The 22,505-nt window shown below is 33.3% G+C and overlaps 2 protein-coding genes across 2 annotated transcripts in view; one reads left to right on the forward strand and one right to left on the reverse strand.

The window, feature by feature from the left end:
- The window catches only part of PARPBP (PARP1 binding protein), a 65,904-nt gene extending 46,430 nt beyond the window's left edge, over window positions 1-19,474 (forward strand). Inside the window, exons 9-11 of the mRNA XM_011935003.1 lie at window positions 1,885-1,963; window positions 17,272-17,407; window positions 17,912-19,474. Of these exons, the coding sequence (XP_011790393.1) occupies window positions 1,885-1,963; window positions 17,272-17,407; window positions 17,912-18,252 (556 nt within the window). The 3' untranslated portion in view covers window positions 18,253-19,474. The remainder of the gene's footprint in view (window positions 1-1,884; window positions 1,964-17,271; window positions 17,408-17,911) is intronic.
- On the reverse strand, window positions 18,420-19,799 carry PMCH (pro-melanin-concentrating hormone). The gene is made up of 3 exons (XM_011934991.1): window positions 19,476-19,799; window positions 18,932-19,127; window positions 18,420-18,662 (listed from the first exon to the last, which is right to left on the reverse strand). Exons 1-3 carry the CDS (start codon window positions 19,722-19,724, stop codon window positions 18,613-18,615), a joined length of 495 nt encoding a protein of 164 aa, XP_011790381.1. The 5' UTR covers window positions 19,725-19,799; the 3' UTR covers window positions 18,420-18,612.
- Window positions 19,800-22,505: the final 2,706 nt, after the last annotated feature.

Below are 22,505 nucleotides of genomic sequence, written 5' to 3' on the forward strand. Positions count from 1 at the left end.
TGCACCACTGCACTCTCTCCTGGGCGACAGAGCAAGACCCTGTTCTCTTAAAAAAAAAAAAAAAAAGAAAGAAAAGAAAAGGTTTTCTATACTTAATCATGTCAGTGAACACATTGCTATTGTTTACAGTTTGGATTCTGCATTCGCATTTCTAATTGTCATTGTGCACACTGGTCTGTGGTAAAGTAAATTTTCAGTGGTCTACACTGAAATGATAAAATTAAGGACAATAAGGTATATCAATTTAAGGTTGTCAACTATTCTTTCTTAGGGTAGCCAATCTTTTATTCTTGCTTAGTAGTCATTTGAGTCAAGGGAGTTCTAACTCTGGCTCTGTTAAGCCAAAAGTGATTAATTTATTAAGGTATTCAAGTTGGTCTGAATCCAAAACTATAGGGTGGGTCTCCTCCATTTTACCTTCTCTGACCTTCCTATTTCTATGTTTTTCTCTTTTGAATTCCCGCACTATTTTGAATTTCAGTTATGTGGATTTCTTATGTTCCTTACTTAGACTTCAGGATGCCTGAATATAGGGTCAATAAATGAGTCAACTTTCTATTCTTTACAATATCTTAAATAGTGCCTTACAAATAGTAGAAGCTCATGTAACGTTTAGTTACTGGATTAAGTAACTAAGCAAACCATTAATATTTAGGATTCTCAGAATAGAAATACTGACACTTTTATAAAGTACAGTTATGCACTGTTTAATGATGGGGATACATTCTGATAAAGGCATCGTTAGGTAGTTTTGTCATGTGAACATTATAGAGTGTACTTCCACAAACCTAGATGGTATAGCCTATTACACACCTAGGCTACAAACCTGTACAGTATGTTATTGTACTAAATAGTATAAGGAAATAGTAACATAAAGTAAGTATTTACATAATAGGAATTTTTGACCTTCATTATAATGTTATGGCATCACTGTCAAATATGTGGCATGTTGTTGACCAAAATGTTGTTATGCAGCACATGGCTGTATTATAAACAAGTAGATTTAGTTGTCCTTTATCCTATAACTGTGCTTTTGGGTAGAGGAGGGGCAGGTAGTAGTTTAAAAGCCACTTTTGTTTGTAAGTGTCTTCATCTGTTCAGGCTGTTAAAACACTCCAGACTAGATAGTTTGTAAATAACTGAAATTTGTTTCCCAAGTCTAAGATCAAGGCACCAGCAGATTTGGTGTCTGATGCGGGCCTCTGCACCATAGATGGTATTTTCTTGCTGGGTTTTCATGTGGCTGGGAAGACTGAAGGGCAAAATTGCTCCCACAAACCCTTTCATAAGGGCACTGATCCCGTTCATGATGGCAGAGTCCTCATGATTTAATCACCCTGAGGCCCCACCTCTTAACACCATGGATGGTCCCAAACTTATGATGGTTTGACTTGTGATTTACATTCACACAACTTTACAACTGTGTGAAAGTTGTACACACTCAGTAGAAACTGGGCCTCTAATTTTGAATTTGGATCTTTTCCTGAGCTAGCAATATGCGGACCAGTATTCTCTCATGATTCTGGGAAGCAGCAGTGAACCACAGTACTCAGCCACATGATCATGATGGTAAACAACTGATACTCTACTGTGTTGCCTGATGATTTTGCCCAACAGATATTGCAATGTACTAATTCCAGTTAATTCCGTGTTTAAGATAGGCTAGGCTAAGCTATGGTATTCAGTGGATTGGATGTATTAAATGCACTTTTGACTTAATGGTATTTTCAATTTGTGATGAGTTTATCTGGAGGTAACCCCATCATAAGTTGAGGAAAAACTATATTGTATTGGGAATTAAGTTTCACTGTGAATTTGGGAGGGAAACAAACATTCCAAACAAAGCAATAAATTTTTGCTGTTTTTTTTTTTTTTTTGGCATAGGTCTCCCACACAAGTGAATAATTCGATAAAACCCCTAAGAGAACGCATCTGTAAGTCAATGCAAGAGAAAAAAATTAAGGTACAATTTAGTGCATGGCATGAAAATAGCAAACACTGTTTTATTTTTAGAAGAAATAAATACATTTACAGCTGAGCTGGGTATTGTAAATATTGTAAACATTGTACATGACACAATAGGAATTAAATGGAAAATGAGTTATGACAGTTGACATACAGCGACATTCCTTTTATACAGTCTTGACTAATCTGTTTCTGGTTTGCTTAATCACTGGACCTAAAAAAGGGAAAGAAATAAGCACTTGCTATTGTAAGTGTTCAATAAATATCTGTTGAATGAGTGATGTGGAAAATAAAGAAGATAAGGCTTTCTTATTTACATTTCTATATCTTAAACTGAATCTCAAGATATGCGATTTTAAAATTGCCTCTGTCTGAAGATATAATGCAGAGTATAATTAATTGTAGATTGAGCTGAGAGCATTTTACATTGCTCTTGACTAGAACTGTTCCTGTTCTTTCTTCATTTAGTTTGAACTAAGTTTTCTTGTCCTCATATGAAACATCTGTGCCTATAAGTAATCAATAATGGGTTTTCAAGCAATTTTTATTGGCCTTATTTTTCAAAAGGAAATTTGGCTTTAACTTATTTGTTTAGCATACTTTTATTTATTGGGTATCTACTATGATCCAGACACTATGGTATGGTTGGGAATTCATTAATTCATTAAACAAGATTTTTATATAAACATAATCATCCTTAAATTGTCAAATATTCATCTTGATACAACAAAAAAGAGAACAGTAATTTGTATGCCCTTTATTTTTTCGTTTGGAAATTTAGTTCAAATTAGCAAAGCTTTTAGTTAATACCTATTTCATCTACATACCCTACACCCGTTTAGTTTATTCATTAATACCTTTTCTTTCTATTGGTTATTAATAATTGTTAGCAATTAATGCTTGTGGAATACATCGAGTTTCATAAAATTTTTCTGTGAATAAGATTTGTCCATTCTTTGTCATATTAATATAAGTATTTGCAATCAAGGGATAAGATTTTTAAAATCTATCCTTTGGACTTGGGTAGAAACAGAAATGTAACATATCAAAAAATTTTTTTTCTTGCTAGGGATACTGACAAACTTTAATATTTTGATTTAAAAATAAGTCATATTTTGGGGGACTCAATTTCTCTGTCTCCATTTCAAATAGAATAAGAAAGTGGGTCAGGCATGGTGGCTCACGCCTGTAATCCCAGCACTTTGGGAAGCCAAGGCAGGCAGATCACTTGAGATCAGTAGTTTGAGACCAGCCTGGCCAACATGGTGAAACCCCGTCTCTACTAAAAATACAGAAATTAGCCGGGCATGGTGGCGTGCACCTGTAATCCCAGCTACTCGGGAAGCTGAGGCAAGAGAATCGCTTGAACCTGGGAGGTGGAGATCACACCACTTCACTCCAGCCTGGGCGACAAAATGAGACTCTATCTGAAAAAAAAAAGAATGTAAGACATCACATAAGGAAAAATCACTGACAGTGAAGTACATTAAATATTACCAGGAAAGGGCTTAGAGTTTTATTTTCTTCTATTTACTTTTATTATTTTAAATTTTGTTGTTTGTAACTTCTGTGGGTACATAGTAGGTGTATATGTTTATAGGATACATAAATAAGCATGCATTGCATAATAATCACATCATGGAGGATGGGGTTATCCATTCTCTCAAGCATTTTATCCTTGGTGTTATAAACAATCCAATTGGATTTTCTTAAAATTAAATCAAAATGAAAAAAACTCTCTGAGAAATGATAGTAATGATAGTTTTTTTTAAAGAAAATGTTAAGGCTCAACTAATTACTACGAAATGTATAGACGAATTCAGAAAGTTTTGGGAAATAGAACAGAGATCATCTAATGCAGTCTCATTTACAGATGTGGAAACCAAAATTGTAAGAAGGCAACTTATCCAAGATCTCATAACTACCATGAAATATTTTATAACAGTTTGGAAAACCATGGTTAAATACTAATGAGGTTATAATTACATTGCTTCCATTACTTAACAGTAGAGCTGGCTTAGTCTATACAGCTCTGAATCGATTAATAAATGGCAATCAAGAAAGGAAAGCATTGCTTATGTTTTACAATACTCTTTATAAAATGAAGTATGAAAATGATTAGTTTGACCAGGTATACAACTGAACCATAGCCATGTAGAGTATTTGTTGGAACAACAAAAAAATGCTGCCAATATTTACTACCAAAGTTCTTATGGAAAAGTAGTTTAGCAGCTGATTACCTTATTACTCTGTTACTTTTGCTCTTTTGTCATATAGTGGTTTTTAGTCACAGAAAGAATATGTGATCTACACTGGAAATATCTTGAAACGAGCATTTCAAAGGTAGAAAATATTAGAGAACTTAGAATTTTGATGTACTTGCTTATGAAATATCCATGTCATTATTATACGGAGTAAATTAACTCAGATTTTAGTTTCCTCATTCTTAAATAGAAATAGATGCTCTTATGATCACAAAAGTCTATGAAACCAATTTGGAAATGGTTCATGAACACACTCATTTTAGGTCCTCAACTTTTATTTCCTACTGTAGCGTATCAGGAGTGTTGTTTATGATGGTCAAATAAATTTCCCACAAAGGAAACCAGAAGGTTCTTCCTGAACCTTCATGATTTTGTTGGTTTTGTTATGACCCTTTAGCGAATGTTTTCTGCCACTTTCTTACCCCAATTTGCAAGCACTTTATTTATTTATTTTTAAAAATTCTTATGGGTACATAATAGGTGTGTATATTATGGGTACATGAGATATTTTGATAACAGGCATAGAATGTGTAATAATCACATCAGGCTATATGGGATATCCATGACTTCCAGTATTTATCATTTCTTTATGTTATGAACATTCCAATTATACTCTATAAAAATGTATAATAAATTATTGTTGATTGTAGTCACCCTGTTGTGCTATGAAATACTAGATTTTATTCATTCTATCTATATTTTTATACCCATTAGCTGTCCTCACTCTTCCCAACCCTATGCCTTTCCCAGCCTGTGGTAACTATCATTCTACTCTGTCTCCATGATTTCAGGTTTTTAATTTTTAGCTCCCACAAATGAGTGAGAACATGGGAAGTTTATCTTTTTGTGCCTGGCTTATTTCACTTAACATAATGTCCTCCAGTTCAATGCATGTTGTTGCAAATGACAGGATCTTTTTATTTATGTTTTTTCATTCTTTTTTTTACTCTATTTTTTATATGTACCACTTTTTTTTTTTTTTGAGACAGATTCTCACTCTGTCGCCCAGGCTGGCATGCAGTGGCACAATCATGGCTCAGTGAAGCCTTGAACTCTCAAGCTCAACTGGTCCCACCTCAGCCTCCCAAGTAGCTGAGACCACAGGTGTGCACCACCATGCTCGACTAATTTTTTGTATTTTTTTCTAGAGATGGAGTTTCACTATGTTGCCCAGCCTGTTCATGAATTCCTGGTCTCAGGAGATCCACCCACCTCAGCTTCCCAGAGTGCTGGGAATACAGGTGGCTTACATTTTTTTTATCCATTCTTCAGTTGATGGACACTTAGGTTGTTTCCAAGTCTTGGCTATTGTGAACAGTGCTGCAGTAAACATGGCAGTGCAGATATCTCTTTGATGTGTTAATTCCTTTCTTTTGGGTATACACCCAGCAGTGGGATTGCTGGATTGTATAGTAGCTCTATTTTTAGGTTTTTGAGGAACCTCCAAACTTTCCTCCATAGTGGTTTTATTGACTTACATTCCCACCAACAGTGTACGAGGGTTCCCTTTTCTCCACATTTTTGACAGCATTTGTTATTGCCTGTCTTTTAGAGATAAGCCAATTTAACTGGGGTGAGATGATATATCATTGTAGTTTTTTATTTTGGATTCCTCTGATGATCAGTGAAGGGGGATAGTTTACAAATATTTTCTCCCCTTCTGTAGGTTGTCTCTTCACTTTGTTCACTGTTTCTTTTGCTGTGCAGAAGATTTTTAACTTGATGTGATCCCGTTTGTCCATTTTTGCTCTAGTTGGTACTGCCTGTGGGGTATTACTCAAGAAATCTTCGCCTAGACCAATGTCCTATAGAATTTCTTCAGTGTTTTCTTTTAGTAGTTTCCTAGCTTGAGGTCTTAGATTTAAGACTTATAGACTCTATACGTCTATAGAGTAATCCATTTTGATTTGATTTTTGTATGTGGAGAGTGATAGGGGTCTAGTTTCATTCTTTTGCACATGGATATCCAGTTTTCCCAGCACCATCTATTAAGACTGTCCTGTCCTCACTGTGTGTTCTTGGAATCTTTGTTGAAAGTGAGTTCACTGTACATGTGTGGATTTAGTGTTTTGGTTCTAGTTCTCTTTTCTGTTTCACTGCTCTCTGTGTGTCTGGTTTTTTGCCAATATCATGCTGTTTTGGTTACTGTAGCTCTGTAGTACAATTCAAGTGTGATTCCTCCAGTTTTGTTCTCTTTGATGACTTTGGCTATTCTGGCTCTTTTGTGGTTCCATGTAAATTTTAGGATTTTTTTGTTTCTATTTCTGTGAAGAATGTTATTAGTATTTTGATAGGGATTGTGTTGAGTCTGTAAATTATTGCTTTGAGTAGTCTGGATATTTTAACAATATTGGTTCTTCCAATCAGTAAACATGGAATCCTCCCATTTTTTTTGTCCACTTCAATTTCTTGCATCAGTGTTTTATAGTTTTCATTGTAGAGATCTTTCACTTCTTTAAGTTTCTTTCTAGGTATTTTATTTTATTTGTTGTTACCGTAAATGGGATTACTTTCTTGATATCTTTTTCAGAGTGTTTGCTGTTGGCATGTAGAAATGCTACTGATTTTCGTATGTTGATTTTGTATTCTGCAACTTCAGTGAATTTGTTTATCAGTTCTAATAGTTTTTTTGGTGGAGTCTTTAGGTTTCTCCATATAAAGGTCATACCATCTGCAAACAAGGATAATTTTACTTTTTCCTTTTTAATCTGGATGCCTTTTGTTTCTTTCTCTTGTCTGATTACTCTAGCTAGGACATCCAGTACTATGTTGAGCAACTTGTGAAAGTAGACATCCTTGTGTTGTTCCCAATTTTAGAGGAAAGGCTTTCTTGGTTTTTTTCCCCATTCAGAATGATAGTAACTGTGGGTCTGTCATATTTGGCCTTTATTGTGTTGAGATATGTTTCTTCCAAACCCAGTCTTTCGAGAGTTTTTATCATGAAGGGTTGTTGAATTTTATCAAATGCTTTGTAAGCATCAGTTGAAATGATCATATGATTTTTGTCCATCATTCTGTTGATATAATGTATCACATTGATTGATTTGCGTATGTTGAACCATTCTTATATCCTTGGGATAAATCCTACTTTGTCGTGGTGAATGATCTTTTTAATATGTTGTTGAATTTGGTTTGCTGGTATTTTGTAGAGGATGTGTGCATCAATTTTCATTACAGATATTGGCCTACAGTTTTCTTTGTTTGGTTTTGGTATTGGTAATACTGTCCTTGTAGAATGAGTTTGAAAGTGTCTCTCTTTATCTATTTTTGGAATAGTTTTAGTAGGATTGCTATTAGTTCTCTTTAAATGTTTGCTAAAATTCAGTACTGAAGCCATTGGGCCCTGGGCTTTTCTTTGCTGGGATACTTTCTTTTTTGAGATAAGAGTCTCCCTTTCTCGCCCAGGCTGGAGTACAGTGGCGTGATCTCGCCTCCCTGCAACTTCCTGGGTTTGAGTGATCCTGCTGTCTCAGCCTCCCAAGTAACTGGGATTACAGGCACCCATCACCACGCCCAGCTAGTTTTTGTATTTTTAGTAGAGATGGGGTTTCACCATGTTGGCCAGGCTAGTCTCCAACTCCTGACCTCAAATGATCCACCCGCCTCGGCCTCCCAAAGTGCTGGGATTACAGGCGTGAGCCACTGGGCCTAGCTGCTGGGAGACTTTTTATTACAGCTTCCGTCTCATTACTTGTTATTGATCTATTCAGGTTTTTTATTTCTTTGTGGTTCAATCTTGGTAGATTATATATATGCATCTAGGAATTTATCCATTTTTTCTCAATTTATTGGCATTTGTTGGTCATAGTGGTCTCTAAAGACCCTTTGAATGTCTGCAATATTCGTTGTAACATCTCCTTTTTTAAAAATTTCTGATTTTATTTATTTGAGTCATCTCTCTTTTTTCTTAGTCTAGCTAAAGGTTTGTTGATTTTGTTTATCTTTTCAAAGAATTAACTTTTCATTTCCTTGATATTTTGTAGTTTCCTGGTTTCAATTTCATTTATTTCTGCTCTAATCTTTTTTAATCCTTTTCTTTTCTTCTACTAATTTTAATTTTGATTTACTCTTGCTTTTCTAATCCCATAAGATGCATATTTATGTTGCTTATTTGAAGTTTTTCTAGTTTTTGGATGTAGGTGCTCATTGCTATAAAATTTCCTCTCAGTACTGCTTTTGCTGTATCTCATAGGTTTTGGCATGTTATGTTTCCATTTTCATTTGTTTCAAGTAATTTTTTAATTTCCTTTTTAATTTATTAAGCACTTTAAGTAAGTCATTATAAGTACCCTTATACCTTTTTATTAAATGATTTTTCAAGGAGATACCTCCTTAAATCCCTGTAAATTAATTGGTTTTATTCTTTACAACTTGGTTTAGCAGTATTTTGCACATCAGGCACAAATGAAAAGTCATATATACAGGTCTTTTCCTTATTCTGAGTCTAATGTTTACAGCATATTATATGAATGTCTGAGTAATCATCATTTAGCCAGTCAATAACTTAAGTGTGCTAATCAAGAAAATACTGTACCTTTAACATGGAACTGTTGGGACAGTGAAAGTCAGGACTTGGTATAAAAAACTGGACTGGCTAGAACTCACTTATTTTCATAGACACCCAGGTAGTAGTCCAATGCCCATGGTATTAGAAAATTATTTTATTTAACCCCATGGTATTAGAAAATTCAAACTTAACCCCTATGGTATTTGAAAACTCTGAGTACATCTAAATTAAAATAATGGATTGAGTTTAACTAATAGAATTTTCTTCCCCTGATACTTGAAATGAGTACAAAATAATAAAAACTAATAAAAATAATCAGCACCAACTAAGAAAGAATAATGTTATCAGATGCAATAAGCTTAAAAGATGATGGTCAGGGAAAGAAACTGAAGATTTCAGAGTGAAGAGGCATTGAATGATTTAGCAACTTTATTTAGTCCTAGTCCCCAGATACAGAGCTAGTGAATTAGCAAAATTCTGAGGATTACCACTAATATTTCCAAAACTGAGAACTAAGGTGTGCATTCTTCTTCTTCTTTTTTTTTTTCTTATTCGTTAGAGAAACAGTAGAAGTGGCAATGGAAGAGAAATATAGACAAAATGTGGAAAATGAACCCTGGGATTTACACACTGAGAGAAATAAAGGCTCTAGTTCTACCTACTGAATTGGGGAAATTATCCAAATGTTTTCCTTCCACTTGACTGAAATACACTCCCTAATGAGATGAAGTGAAACTTCCTTTGGTATATACAATACCTAATAAACTCCTAGGGTGCAGAACCCAGACATTTTCATAGACTACCTGTCTCCTCAGATGAGTTCAACTTCTACCTCTACTGTTCCTCAAGCTACGGAAAAATGAGGGATAACAGAAAAAAATGCAACTTTGAAAATGTAACTCTGAGGAGAAAATAAAATGCTGTCAGATAAGGAAGGAACAGAGTCAAGTAGTGACATGGAGACTTCTTTTTTTACTGAAGATATAGTACGTCATGGTAGAACACCATTCTCGCTACAACAGCAAAACAATAAAAGGCAGATAAGTTGGGAAAAATATATTTTAAAGATATAGGAGAGCTATATAATCAAATAATTTTTAAAAAATTAAAAATCTGGACAGGATAACATCCTTCTGATGTGAGAAGTCTATTGTCAGCTATTTTCTTCCCTGGGATTTGTTGCTACTTTTGAATATGAGCTGAGGATTGGTGTTGGCCCATGTAAAGGAACTCTATTGAGGAACAGAGAAACCACCAAAGTGGGTGTCTTGAGGGGCTGTCAACAAATTGGAAACTTCAGGAGTCCTAAATGCAGTTATTTTTACCTAGGACACACACTCTGGATTTTGTAGTTATGTGGGGGGTAGGGAGCCTTAATACAATAGATTAAAACCACCTTGATTCCACTTGAGAAGTGGGACCTGCCTCAGACACATGGCTGGTCTTTTTTTTCAAGGTATTTGCCATATTTGGAAATAAAGTGGGGTGGGTGATCACAGAACACAGTGTGAAAACCCCTGAAAAACAGACTGAATCCCCCAAATTTTAGGCCAGAGGTGATAGAGATCCCTACAAGGCTCTCAGTTGAAAGCTTAGAAGGAACATACCTGAGGAAAAGGTGAAAAACAGAAGTCAAATGTGAGTTAATGAAAAGTGCAACCCAGCTCTGAAACAGCTCATTCCTTGATTGTATTGAGGTTATCAGTCTTTCATTGTGTCTGCCTAACAGTGAAAAGGAGAACTCTTCTTGCTGGAAGAGGTCATCTGTTAGCTTTTAGAGTTCCTTTATGTACAATATCCAGCATGAAATAAACTATACTGGACATGAGAAACGGCAAGATGATTTGTTCTTTAATAAAGAGAAAACATTTAACAATAGAGGGAGACCCACAAATGATCCAGATATTGAAATTTACTGGCAAGGAATCAAAAGAAATTAACTTATAAAATTAATTGGAGGAAAAGATGGTCAAAATATATGAAAAAATGGAGAATTCCAACAGAGAATTAGAATCGATGACATAGAACAAAAAGACAATGTTTTTCCAGAATTGTAAAAACATTATCTAAAATTAAGACCTTGTTAGATGTGGTTAGTAGAAAACCAGACACAGCATTAGGTAGGATAAGTGGACTTGAAGATGGTACGTTAAAAAAAATCCAAACTGGAGAGAAAAGAGAGAAAAAAATTAAAAAGCAAAATAGAAGAGCAGGACACAGATAAAAAGTCTAACGTATGCCTAATTGGAGTCCCAGAATGAGAGGAGAAAATAAAGTAGAAACAATATTTGAAGATATATTGATCATAATTCTTTCCAAAGCTCAGTTCACATCAGATTACTACCTAGCATTTAGAAGAGAGGGTGAACAAATGCAGGGTTTCCTTTACAAGTATAAAGTTGCATATGGGTTCCAAACGTGTGGACCCAGCAAACTACAAAATGTCCCAGAGTCCTTTGAGAATCCATCTGCAGCACATGAATATGCCACAGGGCATAGACTGTAAAGCTTTGTTCTAGAGCAGTGCTCTCCAGTAGAACTTTCTGTGGTGATGGAAATGATCTGTGTTTGTACTGTTCGTTACTGAAGGTCCTAGTCACATGTGGCTATTGAGCACTTGAAATGTGGCCACTGCAACTGAGGAACTGCGTTTTAAATTTTATTTAATTGTAATTAATTAACCACACATGGCTAGCACATCAAACAATGCAGTTCTAATGGATTAAAGATATACTTAAATGAAATAACTAGAGACCCATATTAAGTGGAGGAAATAATAAGAGATTAGAATAAATAGGATTTGAATAGGCAGAGAGAACGAAATAGAGCATTTCAAACAACCGATGATGAAAGTATTAAGTTGCCTTGATGTTGTAAAGAGAATGTGTATAGGGTAGTTGCGAAAAAAGAACAACAGTGAATAAATAATGTTGGGGAAGATTAAGAACAGTATGCCTTTAATGGTAGGAGGAATAGGGTAATTTTTTTTGTAGGGGTTTATTTTAAGGATGTGTATATGAGAGAGAAAGGCAGAATATTTAAGAACCCAAAAGTAAACGGTGGATATTAAGCAGCTTAAGGAATTCAGCTGCATAGTTCTTTGTACTTAAATGTGATTTAGGTTTTCTCTGCATGTATATTTCTCTCTTGTTTCTGTACCAACTGGTTTCTTTACCCTATTGAACAGAGTAGAGTTTACTCTGAACATATTTTTCTACCTCAAAGCTTGTGTTCCTAGGGTGATATAGCTGTTCTTTTCAAGTCTACTTACTTTTTTAAAAATTATTTTGGATACATACTAGTTGTACATTTTTATGGGCTACGTGTGGTATTTTGATATAAGCACACAATTATCATGTGGTTGCCTTATAGAGTTTATTCTCTTTTTCCACCTCCAAACTTTTGCTTGCTCATGGCTTCTGTTCCCTCATAGCTCTGCTTGCATATACTTGTTATAGTCTGTTGTAATTTTACTTCATTAATTAATTCATTCAAAAAACAGTAAGTACCTCCTGGATACCAAGTTCAGTCCTAGGCACTGGAGATATATCAGTGAAAAAAAAAAACCAGATAAACCTTCCTGCCCTAAAGGACAAGGCTTCCCTAAATGTTTGTACAGCTGAGATGCAAGAATCTAAAATGGAAGCCACTGACCTACCCTGAAACCCCTTCAACCCTGATTTTGTTTCATACTTTGAAGGACACTCTCCCAGTAGGTATATATACCCCACAGCCCATCACGCTTGCCATAAACAGTCAGCTCTTGAACCTAAAGGAAGAGGCCGGTGCCAGCCCAGTGCCCAGGGGTCCCTGAAACAGGAGCTATAAAGGAGGTCATGGTTTCCTGGTGAGCATGTCTGAAGCCCTGGGGACTCCTCACCTTGTAAGGAGGGGATGGCAACCGGAGGACCACAGCTAGCCATCAGTTGTCAAACTGTAAGGGTTTTACTGCTGATGGAGTTTATATTTTAGTTGGGAGAAGCAGACAATAAACAAAACAAACAAGTGGATTATATGGTATATTTGAAGGTTATCAGTGCTGTGGAGTGAAATAAAACTGGGGCAGGGGCTAAGGAAAGTGGGGTTCTTTTGTGTGTGTTTGGGTTTTAAATAGCCATAAGTAGGAGTCTCCTTGAGAAGGTGACATTCAGCAAAGTCTGTAAGGGAGTGAACAACATTTTCCATTAGAATGAAAAAGGAATGTTTGTATTAAACTGAATTAAAATTGAATTTGTTTTAGCTGAAATAATGGGATCAGGATTTATTGAGTACCTACTAAGTGTCTGATGTTTATACTGGATATTTTATATCCCTCATCCCAATTAATCCTTGCTCAACTCTAGAAGTCATCATTTTGCAGACCATACAGCTAGTAAGTAACAGCGCAAGGGTTTATAGTCAGGTGTCAGACTTCAGTGTTTATGCTATCTTCAAAGAGTAAATAAAGGCATGGCAATTATGATGAAGGGTCATAAAATGATAATGTTACTACTTAGGTCAAAAAGATTCTTTTTCTGCTATTTAGCAGGGTAAATGGAATTTCACCAATGAAGAAATGGATTATTTGATTTATATACAAATTAATATGTCATTAAGGATATAAAATCTCTGTTCTTTTGAAAATGTGATAATATAAAAATAAGATAAATTTAGAATATTTTTAGTTACATATTTACTAGGTATGTTGAATAATTTCCTTTTTCAAACTTGCTAATTTACTTATCATGTAATGGGGGTATAGAACTTTCATTTTCTTGTTGGTGCAGCTAACTCTGAGAGTATCTATGACTTTTCAGTGTTTTGACTCATTCATTTTAATTTAACTGGAGTCAGGCTTTCCTATGTGAAGTACTATTTTCCTCAAACTGGGAACTTACTAATAATTTCAAATTAAAAAGAGCTTGTGGCAAAAGGACTTTTCCAATTCTTGGCAAGTGTGAAGTTCATTGCAATTACGCTGTGGATAGAAATCTTTCCAAAGGGGGGAAATCACTCTACAAAGGCACACTTTCAATCTGTTTCTCTCATGTGACTTGAACATGAAATGATTTTAACAGCCATGTGTGAATCTGGACATTATTCTTAGTTGTTTAGTACTTCAAAAGCACTTTCAAGAGGGAATTGTTTTGCTTATTCGTGATTCCAAATCAAATACACAGAGAGATTTGGAAGATTTGCAACAGGAAGTAATCTCAGTTCTATGTAGCCACTAATCTTGTGTAGAAAAATTCAGCGTTTATGAACAAAGGAAAAGCAGTCTCTTTTAAGTTATAAATATAAGCCAAAGTAGGTTGCATTGTTTAAATAATTAAAATGAAGAAGCTGTTTGTAAGTTCATTTTCTTGAGCTGCATTCCTAGAATCATTTTAGAATTGGCCTGGTTCTGAGACACCTAATTGAACAGATCTTTTTCTTACAAGAATACCCTCTTCCTACATGTTATTATGATAATAGTGATACAGTGTCTGCATAGATTTCTGGAGTCTGTATAACCTTGACATAAGTTAACTGCATCCAATTCTGATAATTCTGTGAGGTAAATATTCCCATTATATGTGCATAAGTGAGAGGTATAATGGTTTCCCCAAAGTTATCTAGTTAATAAGTAATAGGGCCAGTATTAGAAGCCAGGTCTTCTGACTGCAAATCTGATGCTTTTCCCATCACATCATCTTACCTTTTTGTGCTGCTTTCTTAGTTGGACATCACACTGTTGGCTCCGTCAAGTTTGTATCTATTTAAATCTCTAGGTCTTTTACATATGTTGTTTTTAAGTCAGGTTCTCCTCATCCTGTACATCTGTAATTGATATTTTTGAACTTAAATACTGGACTTTGTTTATCCCCATCCATTTTCATCTTATTATTTTCTACTTATGGTTCTAGCCTTTTGAAATCTTTTCAATCTTGATTCTATTATCCAATTTATTTGTTATTCCTTCCAGCTGTTTGTCAATAGCAAATTTTATAAGTAGAATGTCTTTGAAGTTGTAGAAGCCATCCTAGTAATCTCTAGTATACGCTGTGCTTATCACATAGTTGGAACTTAATAAGTGGTAATTGATAAAAAAAAAAAAGTGATTTTTGTACAGGACAGGGAAAAGGAAATCTGCATATAATCATTTATGAAAAGAAAAAACCCTCAATATACAAAGGGGGGAATTCTGTTGTGTTTATTTTTCATATTTTAATACATTTATAAATAATATTTTTCATGGTAGAAAAAGTCATTAATTATTTTTCTTTTACATCTGAATTTGTTTTCAGTACTTCAGGAATCCATTGCCTGTGATGGTAGTTTTCTGAAATTTTACTGTGGTCACTGAGGATTCTAGAATTTGTCTATGGAGGAGCCTGAAATGAGGAAATCTAGTTGTAAGGAGAGCTATCACACTTATTTTGTGACTATTTAAAGATTTTTTTACCTAGACTATATGTTAAAAATTAATAAAATAACGAAACATTCTAAAGAAATTTTTATTCATGCTAAACATGAGATTGAAGAAACATTAGTTTTCTGTACTAAATAATATAATTATTATTTAGTATTATATTTTTATTTAGCATGTTTTATGGGTGGTGCTCATGAAGGTTTTGCAGTGAGAAGCTAACATCTCCCAAGCTAACTCTAGGTGCCATCACTACTGGGGTACAAAGAGTGATCCAAGCCAGCCACTCAGCATCTATTTGCCTGCGTGGTCTTACTATATTCTTTATAACTCTTTATAAGCAATAAGTTTATAATTCTCTATAAGCCATAACTTTTGTGAAGTGAAAATAACGTGTGAAAAGATAATGTCAACAGTTAGTACTGGTATTGCAAATGGAAATAAAAGTTCATGGATAATGCTACTATTAGGTAGTATAACATAGAGTCAATTTTATTAATAAAACTTATTTAAATAGGTTTATCAAGTGCTTTAAATCTGTAGTTATAGGATTAATAAAGTCCAGAAAGAACTACTTAAAATCTTCAGTTGTATATAGGGCATCTTGTGGTAGAAGCTGTATAATAAGTGTTGCATTCATTGCATTCATAGGGATTCATGAAGGTAGTGGGTTGTAGTCCCATTCATTTTTGGGAGTCCATTCTGTTCAACTTTTTAAAAAATAGTTTTTGATCTTGTATATTTTTACGTTTATATTCAGTTTTGTACATTTTTATGCTTAAATGGAAGATAAAACTCCAATTGTCTAATGCTTCATGTAAGCACATGAAACATAATTTTTAGTGATCTGGGAGATGGAGACTGTCACAGACCTCATTAGTCAGAAACAAAATATGTCATCCTAATAAAACTTGCTTTTATGAAGCAGCTGGACAAGCGATTATTCTGACTTTTTCTAAGCCGTAGTCAGTAGATTTCACTGCCATTATCTTTACAAACATCTGAGTGAATTAATGCATCAATCTCTGAGTATATAACATAATATACAACTACTGAATGTATAATGTAAAGTCATGCTGTTTTAGATTTCATGACTGTATCAACAAATACTCTGTAAGTGGTAATCAGGGTAATGTAGTTACGTTCAAAGTGTTAAATTTTTGAATTATTGAAGTCATCTTTATTGAATTATGTATTTGAAACTTTTGTCTATTTTATAAAACGATTTCAGGCGACTTCTATTTGGAGACATCTCTCCATTAAACCTGAACGGTATTACACACCATCTGTAACTGTTGAAATTGGTATTATTTATATAGGCTACTTTGTTCTAAAATTAATTTCTATCCCCCAATAGCTCACTGATTTATGTTTGTGGAATACATTTCCAAAACTACTTTTTTTGGCATCCTTTTCAATGGTCAAGAATTAAGTTTATCTTTGTAATTTTCTCCTATTTATGTAGAAAGTTAGGCCCTCCTATTTGATGTTTGAAGATAAATGCAAGAGTATATTTTGAATTTCTGACCATTAAGTCACTTGGTCAAATCTTTCTAGAATGATATATTGAATCCTCTTTCTTGTTTTCCTAAATGCCCGAGAAATAATGTCTTTCCTATATCATTTTGTTTTATCTTGTAGTTTATTTCTTTGCTAGTTTCCTGTTTTTGATTGACCTCACCTAGTTCTTTTCTTCGTTTTAGCATTTCTTCCCTCCCTAATTTCCTGAATTTTATGCTATTTTTTCCAAGAGTTGTGTTCTTCTTAGGATGAAGAACTTGTATTTTTCTATGATTATGTATATCACCTGTATTGTTATTTTACTTGCAATAAGATGCTCCAAAGCAGCGCTGACACAGGAATGTGTAACAAAGCCCTGCAAAGAGTCTAAAATTGATTGTTTTGTAACTGTTACCAAAAAAATAAAATAAAAAAATACATAAAGCTAGTATTTTGGAAAAGAACAAAAATGCTAGCCATAGCAATGAATGAATTTGCAAACTATGAAATATAAAAGGTTAGAGGTTCTCAATGAATAATAGAATTTCTAAGGGAAATTTTTATACCTTGATTACTATAGAGTGTGTGTCCATCTAGATGAAGAAATAAAATAATGAATAAATTGCATATTTTCTTTCTGTTACCAGATGAAGCAAACTTTAATTAGATCCCAATTTGCTTGTACTTATAAAGATGACTACATGATAAGCAAGGATAATTGGAATAATGTTAATTTAGCATCAAAGCCTTTGTGTGTGCTTCACATGGAAAATGACCTTTCTGGTAATTGACCTTATTTATGCAATTAAATAACAATTCTAGTCTACTAATTAGTTTTAACTTAAGTAAAATTAGATTATTTTTGCAAAGTACTGTGAAATGTGAAAGGTTATATTTGTAAAGACCTCAGTTTATTTAAAAAGTTAAATCTAAGTACAAATTTACGGATAGGAATAGGACATAGTTTAATTTAACTAAATGTATTTAAGAAGTAATTTGTAGCATATGTTTAAGGATTAAATGTCATGCATTCAAACAAATATTTGTTAGTAGGGCTGACAAGTTGATTACTGGCCAAAGTTAACTCAGAGGTGCTATGGTAAAATGAAAAGTAATGGGATAGTAATGTAGCTGTATTTGTTAATCATATTATTTATAGCATTATTTTACTTTAAAAATAAACATTTGAATATTCTTTAGCCATTTTTAGAGTTTATTGTAAAGTTCTCTTGAATATTAATACTAAATATTATATAATTCCTTTCCGCTTTTTATCTTGCATAACAGAGGGTGTAAATTCATCTGTTGGAAGATCAACAATTGGAAAGAGTTTTGGAAATGTTCATCTGGACAGAAGTAAAAATGAAAAAGTATCAAGAAAATCAACTAGTCAGACAGGAAATAAAAGCTCAAAAAGGAAACAGGTGGATTTGGATGGTGAAAATATTCTCTGTGATAATGGAAATGAACCACCTCAACATAAAAATGTTAAAATACCTAAGAAATCAAATGATTCACAGAATAAATTGTACAGCAAACTAGCTAAAGTAGCAAAAAGTAATAAATGTACTGCCAAGAACAAGTTGATTCCTGGCCAGGCAAAGTTAACTCAGTTTTTTAGACTATAAATTTGTGTCTTCTATGCTTTAGGTTTATGTATCTATAAACCATTCACCAAAGACATGCTTAATTTTTAAGAGATCAAGGTGTACATTATGATGATTTATTATTTTGGTCTACAGTGTATGTAAGGTTAGTATGTTAAGCATTGTTTAAAAATACTAGTAAGTCATAATTATGCAGAATTTTCACAAAGTTTAATGCACAATAAAAGCATATCATTTCAATTACTGATACATCTTAACACTACTTTCTTTTAAAACAGACATTTAACATGGACAAGTTATAGTAGCATTAGGGGCTTCTCCTCCCATTGACAATTAAATGCTTTTATTTTCTTCTGAAAAGATGATGTGGACCAACAGGTATCAGACTTGCCAACAAGGTCGGTAGACTCTTCCCAGCATACATCTGAGCACTGAAGGAAGAAGAAAGTTTAAATTGTTTAAAGGACTATGATTATCACACAAAATTTATTAAGAAGAAAGAATGAATCTAGCATAACTAATTCTGAGTAAACCAAAATGATGATAATTAATTGTTGCTATTTAATCCCACATTTTTGGCAGGTGTAATTGAGCCATGGTCTTATTTGATTTTGGTATGATTGCATCCAAATTCGCTTTAACTCAGAGTTCTGTTTAATGGTGGTAGGACATAGAATTGAAGTTTGAAAAGACTACTCACTGTCAAAATCTCTCCTTCCTATAGGAAATTTAGCTGAGTTTTCTTCATCCCCAATTTCTCTCTTTTCTTGTGTTGATTCAGTATTCTGAACTCCATTTTCAGCTGGAAAAGCTACAGATCCTTTTAGTGCAAGATAAGGTTTTATTGCCAGATTCAGTGGCAGACCATGATTTAAGAAATGTTTGGAGCCTGTGTTCTGCAAAGAGAAGGTTGATTTGTTTTTTAGCTATCGTATTCAGAGTGGAACTTTAATACAACTGTATAATATTCTTGTTGATCAATTCAAAGATGCTCTACACTGTTTTTGACTCTTTAAAAATACCTTAGATGCAAATTTATAGGAGAAAAAAAAAAACTTTCAGATAAGAGGGTTTTCCAGGATGGAAGAACTACCTGGCATGTAAGAAATGTCATCAGTTGTCCTAATGCATATTGTGACTGCATATACTTCTGTTTATAAAAGTATTAGTTTTACTTTTCAGAGAATTTGTAAGAATCATTTAAATTTTCATTGAAATAAATGACAAGTCACATTGCCACTTACCTTTGAAATTTTGTTTTCCTCTTCGTTCATGAAACTGCTCTCATCGTTTTTATATTGTTCCAGGGAAGGAGCAATAACTGATTCTTCTGCAGTGTCTTCCTTCTGAAAGGCTTTCCCCAACCTGAATGTATTAAATACCATGTCATCGTCTAAATTTCTTATGGACTTGGATGCTGAAAGTAAAATACCTTGAGAAAACAAAGAAAAAGTTAGTATTAATATGTAGGAAGAGAGATTCATTTTTGCCATTCTTAGTTTGATGTTCGCATACAGTCAAACAAGAAAGAAAATGAAAAATTTCTCAGTCAGCCTGGTTAGCAAACGATTCTGTATCTTTATATATTTTCCAGCTTGAATAAAAAGTACTTCAAAGAATTATACTTTCATCATTTTAGAAATGACTCAACAGATTGAGGCTAACCTTTATGCAGCTGCTAATACCTATTATTTTGGTTTTAGTGGCACATTGTTTATTTTGAGTGTGAATTTTCTCAGCATCTGATTAAGATCCTTGGTAGAATGCTTTCTGTTGAGTAGATTATAGTCTCTTGAAAATGGGTTGTTATTAAAGAAGACCACAGGACATCAGGCTCTCTCTATATTATTGTTTCCTTCCATGTATTTTCTGATTAAGTAAAGATATTAAAACTCAAGTTATTTCACTCAAGGATGATAAGGATAAAGTTTTATTTCCTTTTAATCCTGATTAAACTGAAATAATCCTCAAAAGGGATTTTCTTTTATAAATACTTGATATAGTCTTTGGTGATTAAGGTACATATGCCTGTCAGTGTGAACAAAAAGCCATTCATGCTATATCAAAAATTGACCTGTCAGGTGTATTTTATCTCTGCATTTACAAAAGGATAATAGGTAGAAATATTTATTAATGAATTTAGTAATTAATGAATAAGTCCATGAAAATAATATTTGTGTGCCCATAAACATTACTTTTGGATGATGAGTGTATATTGTATGACTTTTAATTAAACATTTCAGGGTTAATTTCTAATTTTGACCCCAATAAGTAAAATAATACATTCTTTTATATGTCTTCTGGTACATATATGTAAGAATTTTTCTAGAGTATATTTCTCAGTATGGAATTGCTGAGTCATGGAGTATGTATATGTTCAGCTTTACTAATGCCAAAATGTTTTCCCACATAGTTGTAAGCGATTTGTGCCTCCGATAAACAGGGTATGAGAATTTCCATTGTTCTATGTCCTAGCTGACTCTTAGGCATCTCATTGTCCTTTTAATTTGTATTTTCGTAATTACCAAAGAGGTCAAGTGTCTTCCTATATGTTTATGAGTCATTTATGTTTCCTCTTATGTTAAATGCTTTTTTTTTTTTGGCTTTGTCCATTTTTCTGTTGGGTTGCCTTTTTCTAATATATTTATGGGAGTTCTTTATATATTCTGGATATTAATTGTTAGTTATGTATATTGCAATTATTTTCTCAGTTTGTGACATATTTTCAACCCCTCTATGGTGTCTTTTGGTGAACCAAACTGATTAATTTTGATGTTAAATTTTTTTCTTTTTTCTTTATGGCAACTACTTTTAATGTGTTGTTTTTAAGAAACCCTTCTCAATCCTTAGATTATTAATGTGTTTTCATATGTTTTCTTCTAAAAGTTTAAATATTTTGACTTTCATGTTTAGGTTTGTAATTCATCTATAATTTTGTGTATGATGTAAGATAGAGATGTAATTTTACTTTTTCCAATGTCCTTATGTATTTCTCGAAGAATTCGTCCTGTCCCCACTAATCTGCAGTGCCATCTCTGCAGTATATCAGATTTCTATATATGTGTGGGCTTCTTTCAGAACGTTCTATTCCACAGCCAAATCTACAGTATTAATATAACTTTAAAATAATTTTTAATACTTGGTAGGTCAAATTTCCCAGCCCTCTACTCACCCACATGTTTTTCTTTTTCAGCAGTTCCTTAGCTATTCTTAGTCATTTATTTTCCATATAAATCTTAAAATCAGCTTTTCAAGTTCTGTAAGAACACTTGACAGGATATTAAGGTTCAAGTTAGGTATCCCTTATCTGAAACACTTAGGACCAGAAGCATTTTTGGATTTGGGATTTTTTTTTCAGAATTTGGAACATTTGCATTATATCAGTTAAGCATCCCAAAATCTGAAATCTGAAATGCTTCAGTGAATATAAATTTTTTTAGCATATTGTTAATGCTCAAGAAGTTTCAGATTTTGGAGCATTTTTGGATTTGGGGTTTTCAGATTTGGGATGCTCAACCTATAATCACATTGGTTTTAAAGACTAATTTTGAAGAAGGATTGATATCCTGAAAGTAATTTATTATCTATGAGCATGGCATTTTTCTATATTTGCTTAGATCTTCTTTAATCTTTTTTTCTTCTTTAATCTTTTAATGACATTTTCTTTTCTTCATAAAGGTCTTGCATAGCTTTGTTGAGAGAATTATAATTCTTTATCATTTTAATTGAATTTCTTATTTTTGGTTATTATAAATTGTATTTTTTTAAAATGATATTTCTAACATTATTGCTGGTATGTGCATGTGCGTTTGGCTTTTGCATAGTAATTTGATAACAGAAAAAACTTTCCAAACTCTTTTTTTTTTCTTTTTAATAGTTTATAAATGTATAGATTCTTTGGGATTTTGTATGAAGACAATTGATATAAATGATATAATAATGGCATTTTATCTCTTTCTCCTCTGTTCATCTATATTGTGTATACATGTCTATGTGTCTGTTCGTGTGTTCATACACACTGGCCAAAGCCTCCAGTAAATACTGAAAATGGAGATAAGAGATATCCTTGCAGTGTTACTGATTTTACAGGTAATGATTTTAATGCTTCACCATGGAGCATAATGTTTGATGTAGGTTTCTTATAGATACTTGTTATAAAGTACGGGATGTTCTTTTCTATTTCTGGCTTACTAATAGTTTTTATCATGAATTGTTGAATATTATTGAATGCTATTTTTTGCATATATTGAGATGACCAGATCATTTTCTCCTTC

The sequence above is a fragment of the Colobus angolensis genome, unplaced genomic scaffold (assembly GCF_000951035.1).
Source record: "Colobus angolensis palliatus isolate OR3802 unplaced genomic scaffold, Cang.pa_1.0 Scaffold10, whole genome shotgun sequence".
NCBI classification, from domain to species: domain Eukaryota; kingdom Metazoa; phylum Chordata; class Mammalia; order Primates; family Cercopithecidae; genus Colobus; species Colobus angolensis.